The sequence below is a fragment of the Furipterus horrens genome, unplaced genomic scaffold (genome assembly GCF_987537825.1).
Source record: "Furipterus horrens unplaced genomic scaffold, mFurHor1.1.pri manual_scaffold_15, whole genome shotgun sequence".
Classification (NCBI taxonomy): Eukaryota; Metazoa; Chordata; class Mammalia; order Chiroptera; family Furipteridae; genus Furipterus; species Furipterus horrens.
Window position 1 is genome coordinate 348,817 of NW_028327185.1, and position 19,672 is coordinate 368,488.

The 19,672-nt window shown below is 58.7% G+C and overlaps 2 protein-coding genes and 1 long non-coding RNA gene across 4 annotated transcripts in view; 2 read left to right on the top strand and 1 right to left on the bottom strand.

The window, feature by feature from the left end:
* KDM5B (lysine demethylase 5B) overlaps positions 1-6,153 on the top strand; it is a 49,996-nt gene extending 43,843 nt beyond the window's left edge. The window contains exons 23-27 of the mRNA XM_090263452.1: positions 710-1,195; positions 2,455-2,566; positions 3,306-3,460; positions 4,453-4,773; positions 5,259-6,153. Coding sequence (XP_090119578.1) covers positions 710-1,195; positions 2,455-2,566; positions 3,306-3,460; positions 4,453-4,773; positions 5,259-5,396 — 1,212 coding nt within the window. The 3' untranslated portion in view covers positions 5,397-6,153. The remainder of the gene's footprint in view (positions 1-709; positions 1,196-2,454; positions 2,567-3,305; positions 3,461-4,452; positions 4,774-5,258) is intronic.
* Positions 6,154-12,046: 5,893 nt separating this feature from the next.
* LOC149992249 (uncharacterized) lies at positions 12,047-14,035 on the bottom strand. Of its 2 annotated transcripts, XR_016508318.1 has the most exons (4): positions 13,959-14,035; positions 13,647-13,697; positions 12,912-13,172; positions 12,047-12,518 (listed from the first exon to the last, which is right to left on the bottom strand). It is a non-coding gene; the product is annotated as an uncharacterized LOC149992249 (long non-coding RNA). The 2 variants fall into 2 exon arrangements; XR_016508317.1 differs by lacking the exon at positions 13,647-13,697.
* A 155-nt stretch (positions 14,036-14,190) lies between these two features.
* SYT2 (synaptotagmin 2) overlaps positions 14,191-19,672 on the top strand; it is a 45,389-nt gene continuing 39,907 nt past the window's right edge. The window contains exon 1 of the mRNA XM_090263208.1: positions 14,191-14,340. The gene's annotated coding sequence lies outside the window, so the exon portion shown is untranslated. The remainder of the gene's footprint in view (positions 14,341-19,672) is intronic.

Genomic DNA, 19,672 nt, shown 5'->3' on the forward strand with positions numbered 1-19,672 from the left:
TACCCAGCTGCTTGTGAGAGGTGAGGTCTGTTTTCAGATCCCTCCTGTGGGGGAACTGAAGTCATCGCTTTGCTGGAGAGGAGACTTCATGGTGCACATGTACTGCCACCTTCTGCAGAAAAGCAGCTTGCTTTTGTTTTTGCCCCAGTGACTTTGCCTGACTGTCCTGCCCATGTGCAGGAGTGTAGGGAAGGCCTGGCACAGCGGTTCTCGGATCACTTGTCTGCAGTCACTGTGTCCGGCTCACGTGCACGGCCTTAATGTCGGAGACAGTAAGGACGTGCCAACCGCTGTGTGGGGATGGCTCCAGGACAGCTTTCCATCTGCAGCTAATGAGCCGAACACAGATGGGGAACCTCAGAAGTTAGTGCACGGAGGGTGGACAGCCTATGCCTTTCAGGAGAAGTACATCTTCTCGGTCAGTGGGCGAGGAAGTTAGACTTCTGAGAGGTGGCGCCTGTTGACTAATTGCTCACCTGACATGCTCGGCAGTGTGCTCAGTCACATGGCCCTCCCCTTCGCAGCCTGGGAGGTGGGCACAGTCCTCCCTGCCAGTCACCACACGTGGCCCTTCACCACTGTGGGGGGTTGTCCAGAGTCACTAGCTCACTCACTCAGCAGAGCCAGGGCCTGAGTGCGGAGTGTCTCCTTGGAGCCCAGGAGGAGGCGGCATCTGTGACAGTGTCCTTGGTCGCGGTTGCTTTTTCAGATGGCAGCCCTCGGGGAAGCGCGCCTGAGGGAGATGGAGGCTCTGCAGTCTCTGCGGCTCGCCAACGAGCGCAAGCTGCTGTCGCCTGTCCCCGATGCGGAGATGAAGGTCTGCCTGTGCCAGCAGGCGCCCGCCGGCCCCATGATCCAGTGTGAGCTCTGCAGGGACGCGTTCCACACACGCTGCGTGGCTGCACCCAGTGTGCTGCAAGGCCCCTGCCTCTGGCTCTGTCCCCACTGTCGGAGGTCAGAGAAGCCACCTCTGGAGAAGATCTTGCCCCTGCTGGCCTCCCTTCAGCGCCTGCGTGTACGCCTTCCGGAGGGCGACGCCCTGCGCTACATGATTGAGAGGACCGTGAGCTGGCAGCTTAGGGCCCAGCACCTGCTGTCATCGGGGGGCCTCGCCCCTGCACTCAGCCGCGTGGGCTCAGGAGTGGCGCACTGCCAGTGGCCAGCCGCAGCAGGGCAGGCGTCCGAGACCAGCAAGGTGAGCCCGAGCCTCTGCCGGCTCTTGGAGGTGGCTTCTCTATGCACCTCTTCCCCAGCTGAGCCTGTTGCTTGGGGGGTCACCTCCTGTCCCTGGCACTTGGCCTGCAGCACCCCACTTTGTGGGTCCCATGTCCCACCATGTGGCTTTGGTTTCCTCTGCTCCTCATGGTCAGGGCTTGCCTCTCAGCCACGGCTTCTCTAGAGCAGATTTCACCTTCTCATGTGTACATAACTTCTGCAGTTTGCATGTGTGAACCAGGTGCGTATTGACTGTATAAGTGCCTTTAAGTTTTTTGCTCGACTTTTTCTCTGCTCTTCTCACGGAGATCACTGAGCAGAGAAGGAACTTGCCTTCTGTCTGCTGCTGCCCTGGGAGGGAGATAGGTTTGCAGTGCCCAAGTGCCACGCTGCCTCAGAGGAGAGGCCACTGGTTCCATCCCATGTGATCCTTCTGCCAAAAGCTAGGTTCTTCCCACTGTCCCTGGGGCGGGTGGTTCCTGTGTCCTGTGGCAACGGGCTGCGGGGAGAGAGGGCATGTGGTCATGAGAGCGGTGCCCTGGGGGCAGGGAGCTCAGCAGACACAAACGAGCCGATTGCCCAAGTTCCGCCTCGGCAGATGAGATAGGACAGAATGTTGGCCTCTATCCTGGTCCTCTTTTTTTAAAAGACTTGTACAGGCTTCTGCGGTTCAGTGCCTGGCACTTAGCAAACGATGATTCAGTGGTTATTGCTGAGGTGAGTGGTGGCTGTCCGTCCTGTCCCCCCCTCACCCATGGCCACACTCGTTTTCTCACACAAGACGCACTAGGTGTTCATGTGTGTCAAAGGGGAGGGCACTACTGCTACTTATTTGCTAATCTGGGGACAGAGGAGTGTTCCTCCTAGTTCCTTCCATCACCAGTGGAGAAGATAGGAAGGTGGGTGTCTAGGGCACCCAGCTGGTTACCTCCGGGGTCCCGTCTGTGTTCCCTGTGTTGTCATTTCTGTTAGAGGAGGCTGGGAGGTCTGCCCTCAGGCCCAGAGAAGGACTTCCTTCCTCATGGGCTCTCCCCCTGAAGTCAGTCCTGTGACACCAGGAGTGACGCAGGCTCGAGGGACTGCGTGGCGCTGGTTAGACCGAAGGTGTCAGGAGGTGCTTCTGGCGTGGGGAGGTCAGGCTTCTGCGGTGCCTGCCTGGGAGCCTGTGCTCCTGCCGTGGGGTTGGTGGGAGGTGCTGAGCCCTGGAGAAACCCCCTCTGATCCGTGTCCTCCCTGCAGGTGTCCCAGCCCCCTGGCCCAGCCCCCTGCTCCGCGCCTGGCGACTGGGACAACAGGACCTCGCGTTCCCTCTCTCCCTTCTCGACGGGATGGAGTTGCATTCCACTCCATGGTTTGTATTTTATTTTTCTGGGGGCTGGAGAGCAGCCAGTGGTCTTGCAGTAGAGTTGTTATAGACGATCAGGACCCTAACAGAGACCTGGATCCTGGGGTGTCAGAGATGGTCACCATGCGTTTGCAAAGTAGAGAAAGGTCCCATTTGAAGGTTTGTCATGTGCAGGAAACAAAGGCAGTCCCTTTGTCCATTGCCTGCAGGGTGAAAGGGCAAAGCCCATGCCACCTGAGGAGTAAACACAGCATTTCTGTCAGAGACTAAGTCACAGGTCCCCTTGTTACTTCCTCACTTAGGAGACTTGGGGGGATCCTAGAGATGTACCCCACCTGGAATCCGCTTCCTCTTTCCTGTCTTTACCTGTAAATGAGGCCCCATGAGTCTTGCCTGAAGCTCCATCCTCATGTCACAGCAGCCCAGAGCCTGGGCTCTGCTGTGCTTTCTGTTCAAAGCCATCAGGGCAGAGGGCCTGTCGTCTGCGTTCGAGTGTGTGAGGGTGGGAGAGGGGCTCAGTGCAGAGTTAGTCCTTCCCAGTCATCAGAGGATGGGAACTTGTTTGGGCTCTGCTCTGCCTGCTGTGCTTCAGGCATGTCAAGTGGACCTAAACTTCAACTGCGTGTAACTTACAAGGACAGACTGGTCATGGCCTGACGGGTGCCCCTGCGCCACTAGTGTCACAGGTGTATGTGTGTGCAGCACACTGGCGATCAGCACTGTGACTTGGTCTGGTCTACGACAGGTGTGAGCCCAGAAGTGAACGAGCTGCTGATGGAAGCGCAACTGCTGCAGGTAACGCTTCCTGAAATGCAGGGACTTTACCAGACTTTACTTGCAAAGCCAAGCCCTGCTCAGCAGACTGACCGGAGCTCGTCAGCGAGACCCAGCAGTGAAAAGGTGAGTGCCTGGGAGGGGTGGGGGCAGGGTGGGTGGGGCCGTGCGGTCTGGTAGGTCAGGGCATCTGCAGCCCAGAGAAGGGGGCCACCGTCTGCCTCACAGCCCGTTCTTGGGCTGCCAGTGAGCAGCAGGTGCGGGGCCCTGCCTTCCAGATCACTGCAGACTTGCTTCTTTTAGAAACATGCTTCTCATTCTTTCCAAGCAGTAGCTAGAAGCAGGGTGGTTCTTCTGTAAGAGAAACATCGTAGAGATGAAAATGCAGTTTATCCTGGGAAGACCTATTGGGATAAAACCTTCAAAAATCAAAGATATTCTTGGAGTTAATATTGAACAAATGCTTGAACTCCTCTAACCCTAACAAGATGGCTGGTGGGAGGACTGGATAAGACTAAGGATGTTGTGCTGAGTGCTGACTGACTGGATGAGGGACCCTGGAGAATGGCCTGGGTTGCAGCCGTGACTTCCTCGTGCTCCTGAGCTCACTGGCCCGCTGGCGGGCCCCTGCGGCTACAGTCGGGCCAGGGGAGAGGCTTGCTCAGAGGCCACCACGGCTGGTGCTGGCACTCAGTTTTGTCATCGTGGTACCAGTTAACTGATGACTTGTTGATGGTGGTCAGTTACCGCACCTGCTCCTCTAAGGGGCAGGGAGGCAGGTGCACCTGGGTGCCAGCTCTGCTGTCAGTGACCTGCTTGTGGATTTGGCTAAGAGGGGAGGGGAGGCCTCTCCCCACCTTCCGGCGTTGGTGGGATAATCAGGAGGCTAGTCCTTTCGGTGACGTCTTTTTCCAGAGTTCCTTTGATAGCACTGACAGGCAGTTGGCTGTCCTGTAGGACGTGAGGGAGGAGGTGACGGTGGGCACTAGGGTGCAGTCTTTTCAGCGCTGATGGGGGCTCGCCTGGTTTCTCTCGCAGCTGGTTCTCGGCCTCGTCAATCTTAGTCTAGTCACAGGCAAACTGGAGGCTAAAACTGAGTGTGCTCGTCTCCCACCCAGAACGAGTGCTGTCGCGGGAAGCGAGATGGAACCAGCAGCCTGGAGAGGAAACTGAAGAGACGCCTAGACAGAGATGGGCTCGCCAGTGAGCAATGGGATCGGGCGAGGAGACTGCGGACCCCCAGAAAGAAGAAGGTCAGACTGAGCCACCCCCAGGACACGGACACTTTGCAGTTAGAGAGAGTGCGCAGCTATGACTTTGTCCACTCGGCCGAAACACATTCCCTGCCCTCGGACACGTCCCATTCTGAACAGGAGGACTCTGAGGACGAAGACGCTGTCTGCCCGGCGGGGAGCTGCCTGCAGCCGGAAGGAGACGAGGTCAGTGAGGTCTGGGCCGTGGAGGACGCGCTCTCCCCTAACTCGGAAACCCCGTGAGCTAGCCCTCGCCTCGCCAGGTCTTTCTCTCCTGCTCACCTGCTTTGAGCTGATCTGAATGGTGGGCCTGCCCCACTGATCTCTCTGCTCTTACACCGTTCCTGGGTCTTCTGCCTTTCCTTGAAGAAACTCCTCTTCTTCCCTGTCTCCTCTTCCTGCTCCTCGAGCCGTCACCGTCCTGGCGCTGCGCAGGTTGGGGGGGTGCTGACGGACCGCCTTTTGCTTGCTAGTCACAGGGCAGCACTGCCTCGCCCCAAAGCAGCCCCGGCCCGAAGGACAGCTTTGACTCGGCTGCTTTGGCTGCTGTGCTGCAGTCCCCGGGGGGGACGGCGGCCCTGGTGGCAACTGGCCCAACTGCTCTGAGGCTGGCCTGCCGGCTGTGAACCCCATTTCCCTCTGAACCCCGTCTCCCCGCTCTCTGTGACCAGGTGGACTGGGTCCAGTGTGACGGCAGCTGCAACCGGTGGTTCCACCAGGTCTGTGTCGGTGTCTCCCCCGAGACGGCAGAGAAGGAAGACTACGTGTGCGCGCGCTGCGCGGGGAGGGGCGCACCGAGCCGAAAATAACCCCTCACCCCCAGGGTCGTTCAGGACTCCAACCAAGGCGGCCTCGGTTTTTCTGCAAAGCTGCAGGACTGGCATCTACACCAGCCTGCCAACGGTGCTATTTCTAGTTCTTGTGGATCATTTTTCCAGAACTCTTTGAAAAAAAAGAAAAAAACAACTAAAAATTTTTTTGACATCTTTTGTATTTTTTTTCTTAAGAGCTGTTTGTGGTCGTTGAGGTTTGAAGTGCTGTTTTGCAGGGTTGTCACCGCTCAGAAGGCAGTGGAGCGCGCACCTTGTCCTGCACAGCATCCAGCTCGGGCGTCCGGCCAGGCGTCCAACTTGGTCTCAGTGCCCGGAAGGCACCAGAGATTCCAATAAACCCTCATGGGAGGCGTCTCTCTCCTGTTTACTATTACCCTGTTGGGGAACTTAAGTTTTTCACTATTGGGGTTTTGTTTGTTTCTTTATCCACTTTTCTTTTTCCTCGTAGACTAGGTTTATTTATCTAAGCAATAACTTCTCTGTTGGTTTCAGTGGCTGGAATTAAACAAAACAGACTTGCGCACAGTGTGCTGGTGCTTCTGCCTTTGGCTGGTGGGCAGCGCGGGGCCTGGCTTCCAGGGTCGCTGAGCAGCAGTGACGGGGCCGCTGCGTGCGGATGGGCGTGGTGGCCACGGGTGTTCTCCCTGCCCCTTCCTGCCTCTCCTGTGTTTTGGTAGCCTGTATAAAACGTCACAGTTTATATTGTGAATAAATCTACTTAGTCCTCCCCAAACACTTAAGTGCTGGTTATTTAGAGCCACCAGGCTGCAGCCCGCCCCTTCCTCGCGCTGCCAGAGGGGGGCGCTCGCTTCTCCCTGCCCAGCTGTGCTGCAGCGTCGAAGATGGCAGCCTGCAGACCCGAGGGAATCGTTCTGGATCCCGCTCCGCTGCCTCCAGTCCCCACTAATAAGGACCCCCACCCCACCCCAGTCTTCAAGGAATAGAACCTGTCTTTAAATCCATGCTTCCTCAGAATGTGGGCAAGTCATTCCCAGCCTCAGTTTGTCCTTGTGGAAGAAGGAACATCTTCACTGCATTTGAGCTGACGGAGAAACTGGGCTTAGGGGGAAATGTCAGAAGGAAACCTAAGGGCTTAAAATGTATGGGGTGAGCGGGCTGGGGAGCCCCTGGGCTCTGCCCTGCCAACTCCCTTCGGTCTCTTCTGGACTCTGGCTGCCGTTAATTGCCATGGGCAGCCCATCACCTTTCCCTCCTGGTCTCTTTAAAGGGGTCTGTTCTAAAGGGGTCTGTTCTGCCGTGGGAAGACACTGGTGAATAGGACAGACTGCCTTCTCTTTACTCTGCTGTTGCGAATACTTGTTTTCCCCAAAGTCTAGAGCCATGAACCTGAAGATGGGCAGCGCTAGAGGGTCTTTAATAAAACAGCAAGAACAGCAGTTTGTAATGCAGCAGACGTTTAACCGCACTAACCCCTTTTATGCAGTTGACACAATTAAATCTCTTTAAGGAGGGTTCCCAGTTGTCTGCCTTTTTCCCAAAGTGGTGGTGTTTCTCCTGGTCTGATAGGGGTTCCAGGGCCCACAGAGAAGACTCCCCGAAGGGCAACCTGGAATAATCATGGTTTGGCCTTTTTTCATATTCGGATTCTTAGAACCTCTGATGGACAGAGGATGCCAGCTGTCCCCATTCTCTTGAGAAAGGATGCTGACAAGGGGCCACGTCTGCCTTTGCCTGTTTGGTAGGCCTCTCCCTGCCTCCACTGGCTCTTCTTCACCTGGAGGTCCTACACCGTCCCTGATGGAAGTGTCTATGGGTGGGGAGATGGAGACTCTGCCTCGCTGAGTGAGGGGAAAGGCAGGAGGGAGTGTGTGCATTCAGCCCACCCCTGCCTGGGAGAGCTGCTGGGGTGACCCACTGACGGTGGTGCTGAAGTCAGAGTGTCAGCTGCCCGAGTCACACCGCTGGTCTGTGACCAGGCTCAGAGGCCGGGTCCAGTTCCCGCCTTGTACACTGATTCCACAGATGAGCACAGAGCATGTTTGCCTGCCGATCGATGCCTTGTGTTTTGTACCCAGACCCTAAAACAGTGTATTAGCTGTGCAGCCAGGCTGTGTTCTAGAGAAATGCTGGACATGGGAACAAAGATAAAACACAACCTGACGCCACCATTTCAGTCCTGCAGCTCTGTGGGGATGGGGGGAGGACGTGGAGTGGACCCAGGGTCAGGGTAAAGAAGCAAGTGAGTGGGGGTTGCAGATCAGACTCTGGTGCCTTTAGGCCATCTCCAGCCCCAGGGAACTGAGGAGGCTGGCTGCTGGGCATCTGGGTCCGGCCTGGGAGGTTTTGCATCTCAAGGTCCCCAGGGCCAGTGCTCAGTGCTGCCAGTGGCAGTGGCGGAGGCGAGTGAGAACCTGGGTCTCCTCACTTCCTGTTGCCACGCAGGGCTTTGAACACAAGGTTGTGAAGGTGCTGGGATTTTGGACCTTGTGTTTGGCATCAGGATGTTAGGTGCCCACCTTAGGAAACCAGCTGCCCCTTGGGGACTGTCGCATAGGCCTGAGCGCAGAGTCCGCACCTGTCCGGAAGGGGTGGAGCTGGCTTCTCCCACCTTCTGTGGCGCTCTGAAGGCCCTTCCTGATGGGTTTCTGCCTCACAATGGTGGGCGTCTGCATTCTGCTTGGGCCAGGTGTGGATTAGTAGGTAGTGCCTGTGTGTGTTCCTGGGCTTGGTCTTGCTAGGTGTCCTGCCCACAGCCAACGGAGAGGCTAGAGTGGCTGTGTCCCTGTGACAGGAGGTGGCAACATCTATTGCATCAGTAACTGCTGGTCTGTGCTCAGCTTCAGCCTGGGTTAAAAGGGTCTTTCCTCCATGTGAAGAGGTAGAAACCGCCTGTGGGACAGCGGAGCCTAGGACACTGGTCTGTTCTGCTCCAAGGGAGGTCCTGGCGCCCACAGTGTGCGGTGGCCCCCCAGCTTGGCCCTGTCGAGCTCGTAGCAGAAATGTTTCCAAAACATGCCTACTCAAGACATTTTATCAAGTAGGAACTTGCGCAATAGAAACTTGTAAATTCATCTTCAAAGCTTAGAGTCAATTTGTAAGTGTGTATTTTACTTCTTCCAACTACATGTAACATGTTTCATGTCTCAATGCTTATGGAGGAATTTACATGTTTATCAGTACCAGCGGAACATTGGAAGCCAGCCAGCAACAGAACGATCACTGGTGGGTGTAGGGATGTGTCTTATTTTCAGGACAACCTACTGCATTGCGATAGAGGAATGAACTAGGAGGTCATTTGCTCTGTTCAGGTGAGTGAAGCCACAGGCCTGTTCTTTCTCGTTCCTCTTGGATGGGAAAGTATAGAGAAATTGAAAAATTGCCTTTCTGAGAAAACAAGTTACTTGCTCTGCCAAGTGCCAAAGACGCCCGCGAGACCCCCAAGAAAATGGAGCTGCAGGCCAACATCCCTTGTTGCAGGCGCAGGCTCCACCTGCCCTTGCCAGGACTTCCCACTGTTCCACTAGCGCCCCGCTGCATAGAATGGAGAGAGACGTGCTTTAACCTCAGTCGAACACATGTTCATGAGTGAAATGTAAAACGGAGGGACGTCTGCAGGCGGGGTCTTCATCACAACAGTCAAACACTTATCTGCTTGTCAGCTTGGGCTTCCTCCGAAGTGGAGGGACTCAACTATTTTACTAGTTACTAATTTCCTTCAGTCCTTTATAAGACTTCCACCTCTACCTAATTTAACAGCAAACTTCATAAGCAACTCTGTCCTGTTTTTATAAAGTCCTTTTGCATCCGTTTCATTGGTTTTGTAATAATTGAAACAACCCCTGGAGCAGACTGACTGTACACAGTTACTGCTCAGCAGGTGGTGAGAGCCGCAGGAGGCTGGGTGCTCCGCAGGCCGGCAAGGCGGGTCCTTCCCCAGAAGGAAGGCAGAGCTGGGGAGCTGGCTGGGAGGGTGTCTGCTGTGCTGGAGCTGCCTTGGTGCCACTGGCCAGTCACGGGGCACACGGGCGCCTGTTCCTTCAGTGCTGCGTGCTGACTTGTGTGGTCACTTGCTTAGGATGGCCCTTCATGATGCTTAGGTAGCTAGCGTTCCTGTTTTCCATAAAGAAATGGCCGGTCCTAGGAGAGGTGGACCTGGGGGATCCAATGAGATGGGTCTGGGCCTGCGCCCTGTAAGGAAGGGGCTCTGCAGGTCTTGAGCTGAGCGTATAGGCCTGGCGCTAGTGAACCTGCTTCATGCCCAGGTCTGTGCGCACATCTTCCTCCCGTCTCCAGACTCAGAGTGGGCAAGTGTGGCCTGGGCCCACAGCCACCAGCAGGCCATTTGCTTTTTGTGGCCTAGGTTGGGAGGTGCTCTGGTTTTCCAGAGATGCCTTAACGTAACAGCCAGCTTGAGCCAGAGCCGTGTGGGCGAGGCTTCAGGTGTCCTGTCCTCGGTGCCCTGTGGTGGTGCAGGGCTGGCCTAACCAGCTGTCAGGCAGGGCCTGGGCACAGGCCACAGAGGGGCTGGGTGTGAGCGCCCAGCCTCAGGTCATCCCGCTTCCACCCCACTCCACTGCCCACCCCGTCCCCACCCCACATGTGAAAGATATTCCTCAGGCACGAGAGTGGACAGCTTGGAGCGGAAGCCGCATCCAGAAAGCAGTGGGGTCATAGGGAGTAGGGCTGAGGTGGTGTGCCTGGCTGTTTCCGACCCAGACGCCTCCCCAGCAAGGACAGGAGGCGGCTCTGGCAGTCACTCCGAGCTTGGCCGCCAGAGGGTGCCCACGAGCACTGTGGGCCTTCCTGCCCTTTTTAAACAGGATTTTTCCTGTTTAGGTGGGCCCTTTAGAGGGAATTGTTAAGAAAGAGTGCATTTAGGCAATCTTCACTGCTTTCTGGAATTACAGGGCTCTGTCCCGTTCTTGTGCCCCACCCTTCCCACCTTTGGTCTTTGAGTAGGTTTGTTTATGGGAAGAGTAGAGACCAAGGCCAAAGGTCCTCTGGATGCAGGGAGGCCCCCAGAAAAAGCTGGTCCTGATGAGAGGACAGGTGTGCTGCCCAGACACCTGTTCGCTGCTGCCCCCAGAGCCACCTCATTGGAGAAGGGGCCGGGACAGGACCTGCACGAGGGCTGGCTGAGTCCTCAGGGAAGTGGACGGGGAGCTTGCAACCCCGAGACTGAGCGGCTCGAGCGGCGGGGCGGGGAGGACACACGGCACAGCGGGCTCGCAGCTGGTGCTGAGCCAGATGCACCCCCGTGTCCTGGAAGCACCTGGCTGTGCGTCTTCTACCGCATGTGCCTGGGCCATGTCAGTTCTTTTTTAGATGCTCCCACAGCACTGTGGGTGTGGGGGAGTGGCTGGAATTTTGATGCAAAATTGTGCCCTTCTTGGCCCTAGAATTTGAAATATGGAGCATGTTAGTGTTTCTCCTGCTCACATCTGCCAGACCCTTTGAGGGTGGGACATTCTGGGTTCCTAAAGGGGCAGCTGTGCCCAGCGCTATGGCTCCCATGCCCGGGAAGAGAGCGGCCCATTTTGTAGCCTGAACTAACGGCCAGCAGAGTTCTCTTGTTTCTAGTATCAGCCTCCTAATACACAGCAGCCATGGGTGGGTGGGTCAGGATATTGGAATAAGGGGTGGGTGCTTCCCAGCCCTCCAGGACAGGCCAGCAGACAAGCAACAGAAGGGGGCAGCAGAGGACTAGAGCTGCACGGCCCACTGGAGGGGAGGATTGGGGGGCTGGACACCCAGGATCACTCTCCATTCCAGACCCCTGCAGCGTGAAACACCTTAGGAAAGGCCGTTCTTCGTCTGATGGGCTGCTGAGGAGACAAAGCTGAAGAGCAGAATGGGGGTCCTCAGTCCACCTGAGGCTGAGCGAGGTCCTGAGCTGCTGGGGATCCAGCCGATGGCCAGCCCGCTGAGCACCTCCTGTGCCCGCAGCCCACACGGCATCCAGTAGACTCAGGGAAGTGCAGAACATGGCACCGTCCCTGGGGAGCGTGCACGAAGGACACAGCACAGTACACAGGGGCAGCATGTGGCTGAGGCAGTCAGTCCCTTGGAGCCCTCCACGACCAGGCCATTGGCTCAGTGTGAGGAGGCCAAGCCACCCATGGAGAGAGACCAGTAGTCCTGTTAACAGCCACACTTCCTGTGCGTGTGCTGAGTGTCGGGCCGGTGCTGAGCTCTCACTACCTGGGTAGACCTCTTCACGTCCCTACAAAGTGCCGCAGCCCCTGGGAGATGAGCTGAGCTGGGAGCCCAGGCAGCTGGGCTCCGGAAGCCACGCTAGTCAGCTCTGCACAGACGGCCTCCGGCGGACCAGCAGGGAATGGGCCTCCCCGGACCTCTGACCAAGCTCTTGGGTGGGTGCTTTTCTGAAACAAAATTGGTGATGCTCCTCTTAGACACCCCCACTCACTGCTCCCAAGCCCACCATGCGGAGCCCTGAGCTGCTTCACTGCCCGGAGCTTGCTTACGTGGCTGCCCCATGTGCTGGCCCCGCTTTGTGTTCAGAGACACTGTGTAACTTCTGCGGTACCAGAGGCCTTGCTCCAGCCCACAGACGGTGAAGGGGGGCTTTGGCAGTGAAGAAGTCACAGCTCTGACCCCAGCCCCAGCCCCCTCACTCACACTGGTCAGGAGGAACTTGGCTTTTAAAATTGCTTTTAATGTTTTGTTCATCGCATGGGGATCAATTATAGTCAATTGAAAACAGCTTCCTGGTGGAGTTGGCCCTCTTTGGTTGGTTGGAGACCAGGGTTTTAAACTTTGTCTTCAGTGCTAAAAGCATTTTTAAGCAATATCTGAAAGTTAAGTGGACTTCAGCATGAACTCTATTAAGTAAAATTTAAAATACATGTAGCTTGGTGTGCCCACAGATTAGAAGACCTTTCGCCACAGAAGATGCAGGTGAGTTTTAAACTGTTCACTCGGCATCATAAAGTGCCTTTGCTCAGGTGTCAGGGTCAGCGCAAAGTGCTCCCAGGGTGGCCAGGCAGTTGGGCAGGGGCTGGGGCAACCCCAGGGCAGGGAACGGTAGCTGCCCAGTGCCTGCTTCGTGGGCAGCGGAGCCTTGGAAAGCCTCCCAAGGACAGAACTCACCACACCTGGGGGACAGGAGCCGTGGACCTGTGAGACAAAGGCCAGAATGGGGCCACTTAAGCAGAAGATCCTCATGCAAGGGAGGGTGAAGGGATCTCTGGTCCCCAGGGAGAGCCCCTGGGGCAGCGGCGTGAGATGCTGCGGTCTGCGGCTGCCCCACTCTGAGCCAGGGAAACCCCTTCTCCATGGAGAGCTCCCAGAGCCAGGCAGGCAGCCCTCGCCCACCTTCCCAGATCAGAGCAAGGGTGTCCAGAGGCGGTGAGGGCACCCAGGACCAAAGGGCCCAGTCTGAAAGGCTGGGCATGGGTGTCTCTTACATTCTTCCTCCTTGTACCGCCGAGGCCTGGGGGAGTGAGTGTGAGGGATGCTGAACTCCTGGTTAGGTGTGTAACCACGACACTCCTGGACGTGATGAATTACCAGAACAGTGCGGCCATAGCCAGGGACACCCCATCTTTCATGCAGCCACATTGATGGCTGCACTGACTCGTCTGGGAAGGCGGCTGCTGTCCTCTGCCCTCCGGTTCCCGGCGGCTGGGAAGCTGGGCAGCAGTTGACACGGCTCCGTTCGCTTGGAACGGGGGCAGCGAGTCAGCCAGTTAGCCTGGCTGGGCTCTCAGCCAGGAGTCTGCAGCCCTCTTCCTGGCCCTGCGTCCTGCAGATTCATTGTCGGTGCGGGAGCTGGAAGGGGAGCAGGAAGGGGAGAACTGTAGGGCAGCCTCCTGGTCAAGCAGCAGGTGGGGCCCAGCATCCCAAGTCATGGTGACCGGCTGGACCCCCTCTTAACTCCTGGGCTCTCAGGGCTGTGGACGCGGCCCATCTCAGGACTTGCTCCCGAGAGGCTTTCCATCACCTCCTCCTGACAGCTGGGCCTGACTGGATGGCTCCACCTGGTGTTACTGGCAAAGGGAAGGGAAAAGCACCCTCTGCCACTTCTCTTCGCCGGGACAGGGCCCCGTGGGAGGGGGGCAGGGGCCATGCGCTGTCGCAGAGACCGGCTCCCAGAGGTGAAGTGGGCTTCCCAACCCCAGCCGCTCCGCGGGGGAGGGCTGGTCCTGCGCCCTCCTCCCAGGAAGGGTAGCCCCTCCTCCTCAGGCCCTTCCCCAGGGCCACACGTCCACACAGTCCTCACTGCCAGCCGCCCACAGTACCCACCTTAAAGGGACATTGTCAGCACTAAGAAACTGGCACGCGTGGTGGAAAACCCTGGTATTCAACAAACGGTGGTTTCCTCTCTATCCCCCTCTCCCCCGACCCACCCTGTTCCATAGGCTCCCTGCCCCTTTAACTACTCCCAAGGGTCCTCCTCTTCCTCATCACCCCTTAGGCCCAAAAGCCCCTACCCTCCAGGTGACAACTGTAGGTAAGGGTGTCCTATGTGGAAGGGAGGAGGGAGGGGCGCAGAGATCTCAAATGGCCATGGGTGGGGGCTCCCTTAATGGGACAGGAGACCGGGCCCTTCCTGACCTTCAGCGGGAGGCTGGGGCGCTGGGAGCCGGTGGGCTGCGCAGAGGGAGGGGCCCAGCCGCTCCTCGGCCTCAGCCCCCGCTCGTCCTCTCTCCCCTCCCCCGCCCCGCCCCGCCCCGCCCCGCGCCCCGCCCCGCCCCGCGCCGCGCCGCAGCGCGCACCGCCGGCCCCGCCTCCTTCCCTCCCCGGCCCCGCCTCCCTCCCTCCCTCCCCGGCCCCGCGGGCGCGCAGCGGCTCCGCGAGTCTGCGGCAGAGCCTCTTGGCGGAGTTGGGGCCGGGCCGGCGCTGGGACTGGGCCGGGGGCTGTGCCGTCGCGTCCTCGCCGCCCCTTGCTTCGCCTTCGCGTGGGACCCGGGTCTCTGCTGCTGCTTCGGCCGCTCCGGTGAGTGCGCACCCCGTCCGTGGGGCACCCCTGCCCCCCAAAGTTTCTCCTCACGGCTGGCTTTTTTGCCCCAGCTGAGGGGCGCGGGGTGGGTGGTGGGGAAGTTGTGGCCGAGGGGACTTCGGACGCGTCCGGACAGAAGGCTCCTTCTGGGGACCCGGCTCCCCTGCGGGTTCGGGGCGCGGAAGGGGGGCGCAGACTCCTCCGGTCCCGGGATGAGCCGCAGAGCAGGACGGCCCCGGATCTTCTGCCCCCCGCCTCAAACTTGGGAACCCCGGCCCCGCCGTCGTGGGAGGGCAGGGGAGGGCCGGGAGCCCCAGGAGGCAGAGCCCTGGGTCGCGGCGAGGGTGGGGGACGGAGGCCGGCGCGGAGCGGCGCGGGGCGGGGAGGGAGGGAGGCCCTCACCTCTGCAAATCTCATGACTCAGCAGGAGCAGGACGTCCCGCTGCGCGCCCACCCTGGACTCCTTCACTGACCTTCCCCTCTCGGGGCACAGGGCTTTTGACTGACATGACATGATTTAGCCCCAAGCCCTTTGACCCACGTCCCCCCACCCCGTTTTTCGTTCCCCCTTTTCATTCCCACGTTCTGCGGGTGCCTCCAGGACACCACGGCCCCCTCCTCCCCCGTTAGGTAGAGAAGTGGGTGTTCTCCACGCCAGCAGGAAGATGGGGATGGGGAATCCTTAGGATGGAGCGCCCAGAGGGACAGGAAGGTGGGCTAGGATCTGACCTGGAGACGGAGCTCCCCCGACCCCCGCACCCGCTGTGGCTGCCCTGTTGGGAATCTCCGTGGCGGCATAGATGGTCCTGGACCTGACCCATCCGGCTCTGGTGACCTGGGCATTTTAGAGGGGTGACGTGAGGGACAGGCAGCCCTTACCCTTCACCCTTCCAGCCGTCTGCCCCGCTCGGGCGAGCCCAGCCCTCGGGGTGCTGGAACACAGCCGTGACCACCAGAGGAGCTGTGAGGAAGAGCCAGGCCCCAGGCCCGAAGGCCAGGCCGGAGGGGCAGGTGTGAGGGGCAAGGCCGCTGTGAGGCAGTGGGACACGCCAGGCCCTGGCGGTGGGTCAGCGTCAGGGGTCCACCCCGGCACCCTGTGGCCTGGCTTCCTCCATGCGCCCCTGGGGATGACCAGTGCTAGCTGACCCCTCATCTCTGACCTCTGTCCTGTGTGGCCTCTGCCCTGCCTGGCTCTTGGAGACATTGCTGACCTCATCCTCTAGGAAGTCCCTTGGGGCCTGGCTTTTTCTGGGGACTCTTGGGCTTGGTCCTCACTCCTCCCCTTCCTGTCGTACCCAAGGAGCACCTGGGGGCTTCCGGAGAGCTGAGGGGTGGGCAGCAGAGGGAAATGCTCCGGTCTCGGTCTCACGCCGACCTGGCCCACTGTACCCAGGAGGAAGAGCAGGGGCTACTCTGTTGTGAGTCTCCTTTGTTTGCCACCCAGGAGGTCTTTCCAGGCAACTTTGTTTTTTTGAGCAGAGGTACGCAAACTAATTCTCACTTTTTCAGCTTTGTGGCCTGGCAGGCCTGATACCCACAGAACAGGACCCCGGGAAGAGAAAGGTGTTGTGTTTGTAAGCGTTGCCTGCAGAAAAGCTGGCAGCTGGCTCACCTCCTGACTGGGACTGGCCTTCTCCCCGGGCAGCGTGTGCAGACTGAGGATGTGTCGGGGGGCAGGGAGGCGCTTTCTGGAGCCCAGTCTGGGTTCCTTCGACGTCCCCCTCTGGCAGCTCCCAGGCAGGCGTGACAGGTCTGAACTTGGCACCGCGAGGACCTGGGGTGGGTGGCTTGGAGGATGGACCCCTCCCTGGGCCAGTACGCCCCACCCCAGGCATGCCTGACCAAGTGGACTGGCCCTTCCCTGGATTTCATTCTCTCTTGGGCGCCGAGACTGTGCAGCCTCTTGGAGAGTAGATAGAGGGGCAGCAGGTGGCCTGGGGCGGGTGTGGGACAGACCGCTGAGCAGGGAGGGAGAGGAGGGGGCTCTGTGGGCTGGAAGAGTGGCTTGCACCGCCTGTCACTCGGAATTTGGTGTTTAGACTTTCCTCATCCAGTGTTCAGCTGAAGCTGTGTTTGCTTTTCTTGAACCAAACGCCCCGGGTGACGGGAGTACCTCTTTGACAACTGGAATGACAGGCCAGAGGGAGCAATGAGGGAGTTTTCTCTGCAGGCCTGGGTTCCAATCCCCAGGCCACCGCCTGCAAAGTGTGTGACTTCATTAATTCAACAGTATTTATGGTGAACACCTACTATGTGCCAGGCCTGTCCTGGCTGTGTTAGGCTGTGCACTTTCAGTTGGGAACAAAACAGACCTGGTTCCTGCACTCGTGATGGGGACCGTCGAGTGAGTCACACAGAGCTGAACAAATAATGGCATGAAGAACGTGCCGTAGCTGTGACAGGCATAAGGAGGGCGTACAGGCGGCCCCAAAGCACGCAGACTGGGGCAAGCTGCCCAGGTCTGGAGAGTCCCACCTATAAAACAGAGGAAAAGGACCCCTTCACGGTCAAGGATGGCTGGGAATGCCATTCTCCAGTTCGGTCATCTTTATGCTGGCAAAGAGGAGCGGGGTCCTCCTGGTCCTCGTGGACTGGGCGGCCCGTGAGGAACAGCAGTGTCAATGGGGGAAAAGTCAAGCCACAGAGCTAGGAGAGGGGCGATGGCCGCAGTGCCCGGTCCTCCGGCTCTGCCGCTCACCCTGACGCCGTGTAGGTTGTTCCGTCTTGGTCGTCCCACCTGCAGAGTGGAGACGAGCTCACGTCTGTGACACTGGTTGTTTTGGTGAGGATGACCAAATGGACTCCGGTGAAGTACGCAGAGCGGTGTTGGGCACAGCCTGAGGTGACTTGCCCCCCCCCCACCCCCCCGCACGGGGGGACCACTTTCCACCTGTTTTTCTTAGAGACTCAAGGGAAGAAGTTGCTCTGACATCTTCGGCGGCTCCCTGGCACCTCACCTCTCAGAACCTCAGGCAGCTCGTGATGCTTAACGAGCTGTAGTTTCCCGAAGCTCAGCTCCTGGGAAGGGTCAGTCCTGTAATCCTTCTTTTCATCCCTGGAACTGATAGTTCAGGGCAATAGCCCAAGTGATGGGTAAACTTGGCTCCCGGCCGAGAGGGACCTGACCAGTCCCTGTGAGTGTGGACCACAGGGAGCACCTGGCTGCCAGTTTCCCCTCAAGAAGTCTCAACTTCAGCAGGGGTGTCCACAGGTCAATGGCAGGATGCCCCAAATACACGGGACACAGAGGTGATGTACAGGCTTCCTCCCCAGAAGGTTTCCAGACTAGGACAGAGTGCCCACCTGTATGGTCCACAGATCTTCCAACTGTGAGCCAGGCCACCTGCCGGGCCCACTCACTGCAGGATGAAGCTTTGACATCCCATGGCTGTGGCACTTGGTCACCATCCTGTTTCACACCAGAGGCCCAGAGAAGTTACGTATGTGACTTGTTTGAAATCTCACACCATCCGTGGCTCCCAGGCATTTTGGTGACTTTCTAGGCCTCTGTGGCTGGTCGGCCAGAATCACCCTCTGCAGCCAGCCTCCCTCCTGGCAGTGGGGGGGCCATGTGGTCGGGTGGTCCTCAGGGATGAGGTCATCCTGCTTTGAGCGTAAGCAAGAGGTGGTGGTAGACGTCAGGCAGCAGGCATCCGCAGAATCAGACAGCGACCCCGCAGAGGACGGACCAGTCCCCTGGAATTGGGTGTCTTGGGAGCCATGGGGGTGGACCCGAGAAGACCATGTGCACGGGGTTGAATTTGCCCCCTGGGGGCTGCTGCTGGGTTTCTGGCTTCCTCTGAAACCCAGCAGGACAGGGGCGTGCACCCATGTGGGGGTCACGGGGCAAGACAGGGAGGCCCTTGGAAGGCAGGGAGATGGGGTCCAGCTGGTCTCTGGGTGCTTCTCTGCTTCAGAGTTCGGGTTTGAGAAGCTGGGCCCGCCGAGCCCGGCCCAACATCCCTTCCTTCTCCTCCTTTTTCCTCCACTTCCGGTTTGGACAGACTGGACGCCAGGGGTTAACGGGAGCTCCCAGTATCCCCTCCATCAGCCTGGGGGCTCCCTGAGGGCAGGGAGCCTTCATGGTGGCTGGTGCAGGGTGTCTGGGCTCCCCAATGCTCCGGCCCTGGCCACCTTCTTCCTCCGTTCCCTCTGCAGGGACCTGGGGACCATGGACAGACAGTGGGCTGTAGCTGAGCAGGGAGCCATGGAGGTTCCCCTGAGGCATCTGGGGACAGAGAGGCCTCAGGCCTTGGAGGAGCCTGGCTGGGTTTCCCATAATTGGGTTGATGCAGTGGGTGGCTCAGAATGTGGCAGCTGGAGGTGGAGTTCACCCATTGCTGTCTGGTCCTCACAGCAGTGTCTGCAGTGGCCACTTCGCCTGTGGCCTGGGGAGGCAGGGATGGAAGTGGATGTGGGAGGGGCAGGAGGCTCTGACAGGGGGTGGGTGGGCTGGGAGGAACTTAACCCTTTTGTACCCAACTAGACTGAGCCCATGATCTTGCGTGAGGCCCAGTAGCCCCGTCAGAGAGGCCAGAGGCCGTGAGGCATGACCCCAAAGGCTCAGGCTTTCCCCGTGGGTCACTTGGCCGGGTTGCGGAAGTCGTGACAAGGCCAAGAGGAGAGGCTGTGGAGCGGGAGGGCTGTGTTCTCCCAGCCTCCTGCTCAGCGGAGGGTTTATCCGTGTGCCTGCACACGTGTGCACGTGAGGGAGAGGAGGCCTTGTGCTTTCATCTCTCGCTCCCTTGTTCTTCTTTTTCACCCGCCTCCCTCACTCCCACTCATAGGTCCTGTGAGACAGGATGGTGGTTAGCTCAGGGTGAGGCCAGGCGGGCTCCTGCATGGGGCCTGGGCTGGGGCCTGCTTGTCGCCCCAGAGCAGAAACGACTCCCTGAGGTCAGCGGGTGCTGTGGGCTCCGAGGAACCCCCTAGGAACCAGCTGCTCCCTTCACTGTTGACTCTGGTCTGAATGACGGTCTGGTCCATTTGGGGCACGTCCTTCTTCTTTTGAAAAGTGATGAGAAAGCAGCTTTCCTGCTGTGTGTAGAGAGGGAGCCTGTCCTGAGGTCTCAGTGAAGCCGCGTGGTCTCACTGCTTCCTGCAGAGGAGGGACTCGCGGACTCCGGGTGCTGGAGGTGGTCCCAGGACGCCCCTCGTCTTTCACCTCCTGCATTTATTTGTAGAAAAATGTATTTAGCAGATGCAGTACTGCCTGGCCCCATTTTCACCGTCTGTCACGGGTCCCTTACTGTGCCAGCTGACAAAGACCAAGGCCTGACCTGGGGGAGGGTCTGAGATTAGAGGCCAGAACCCCTGGGTTCTCTTGTTC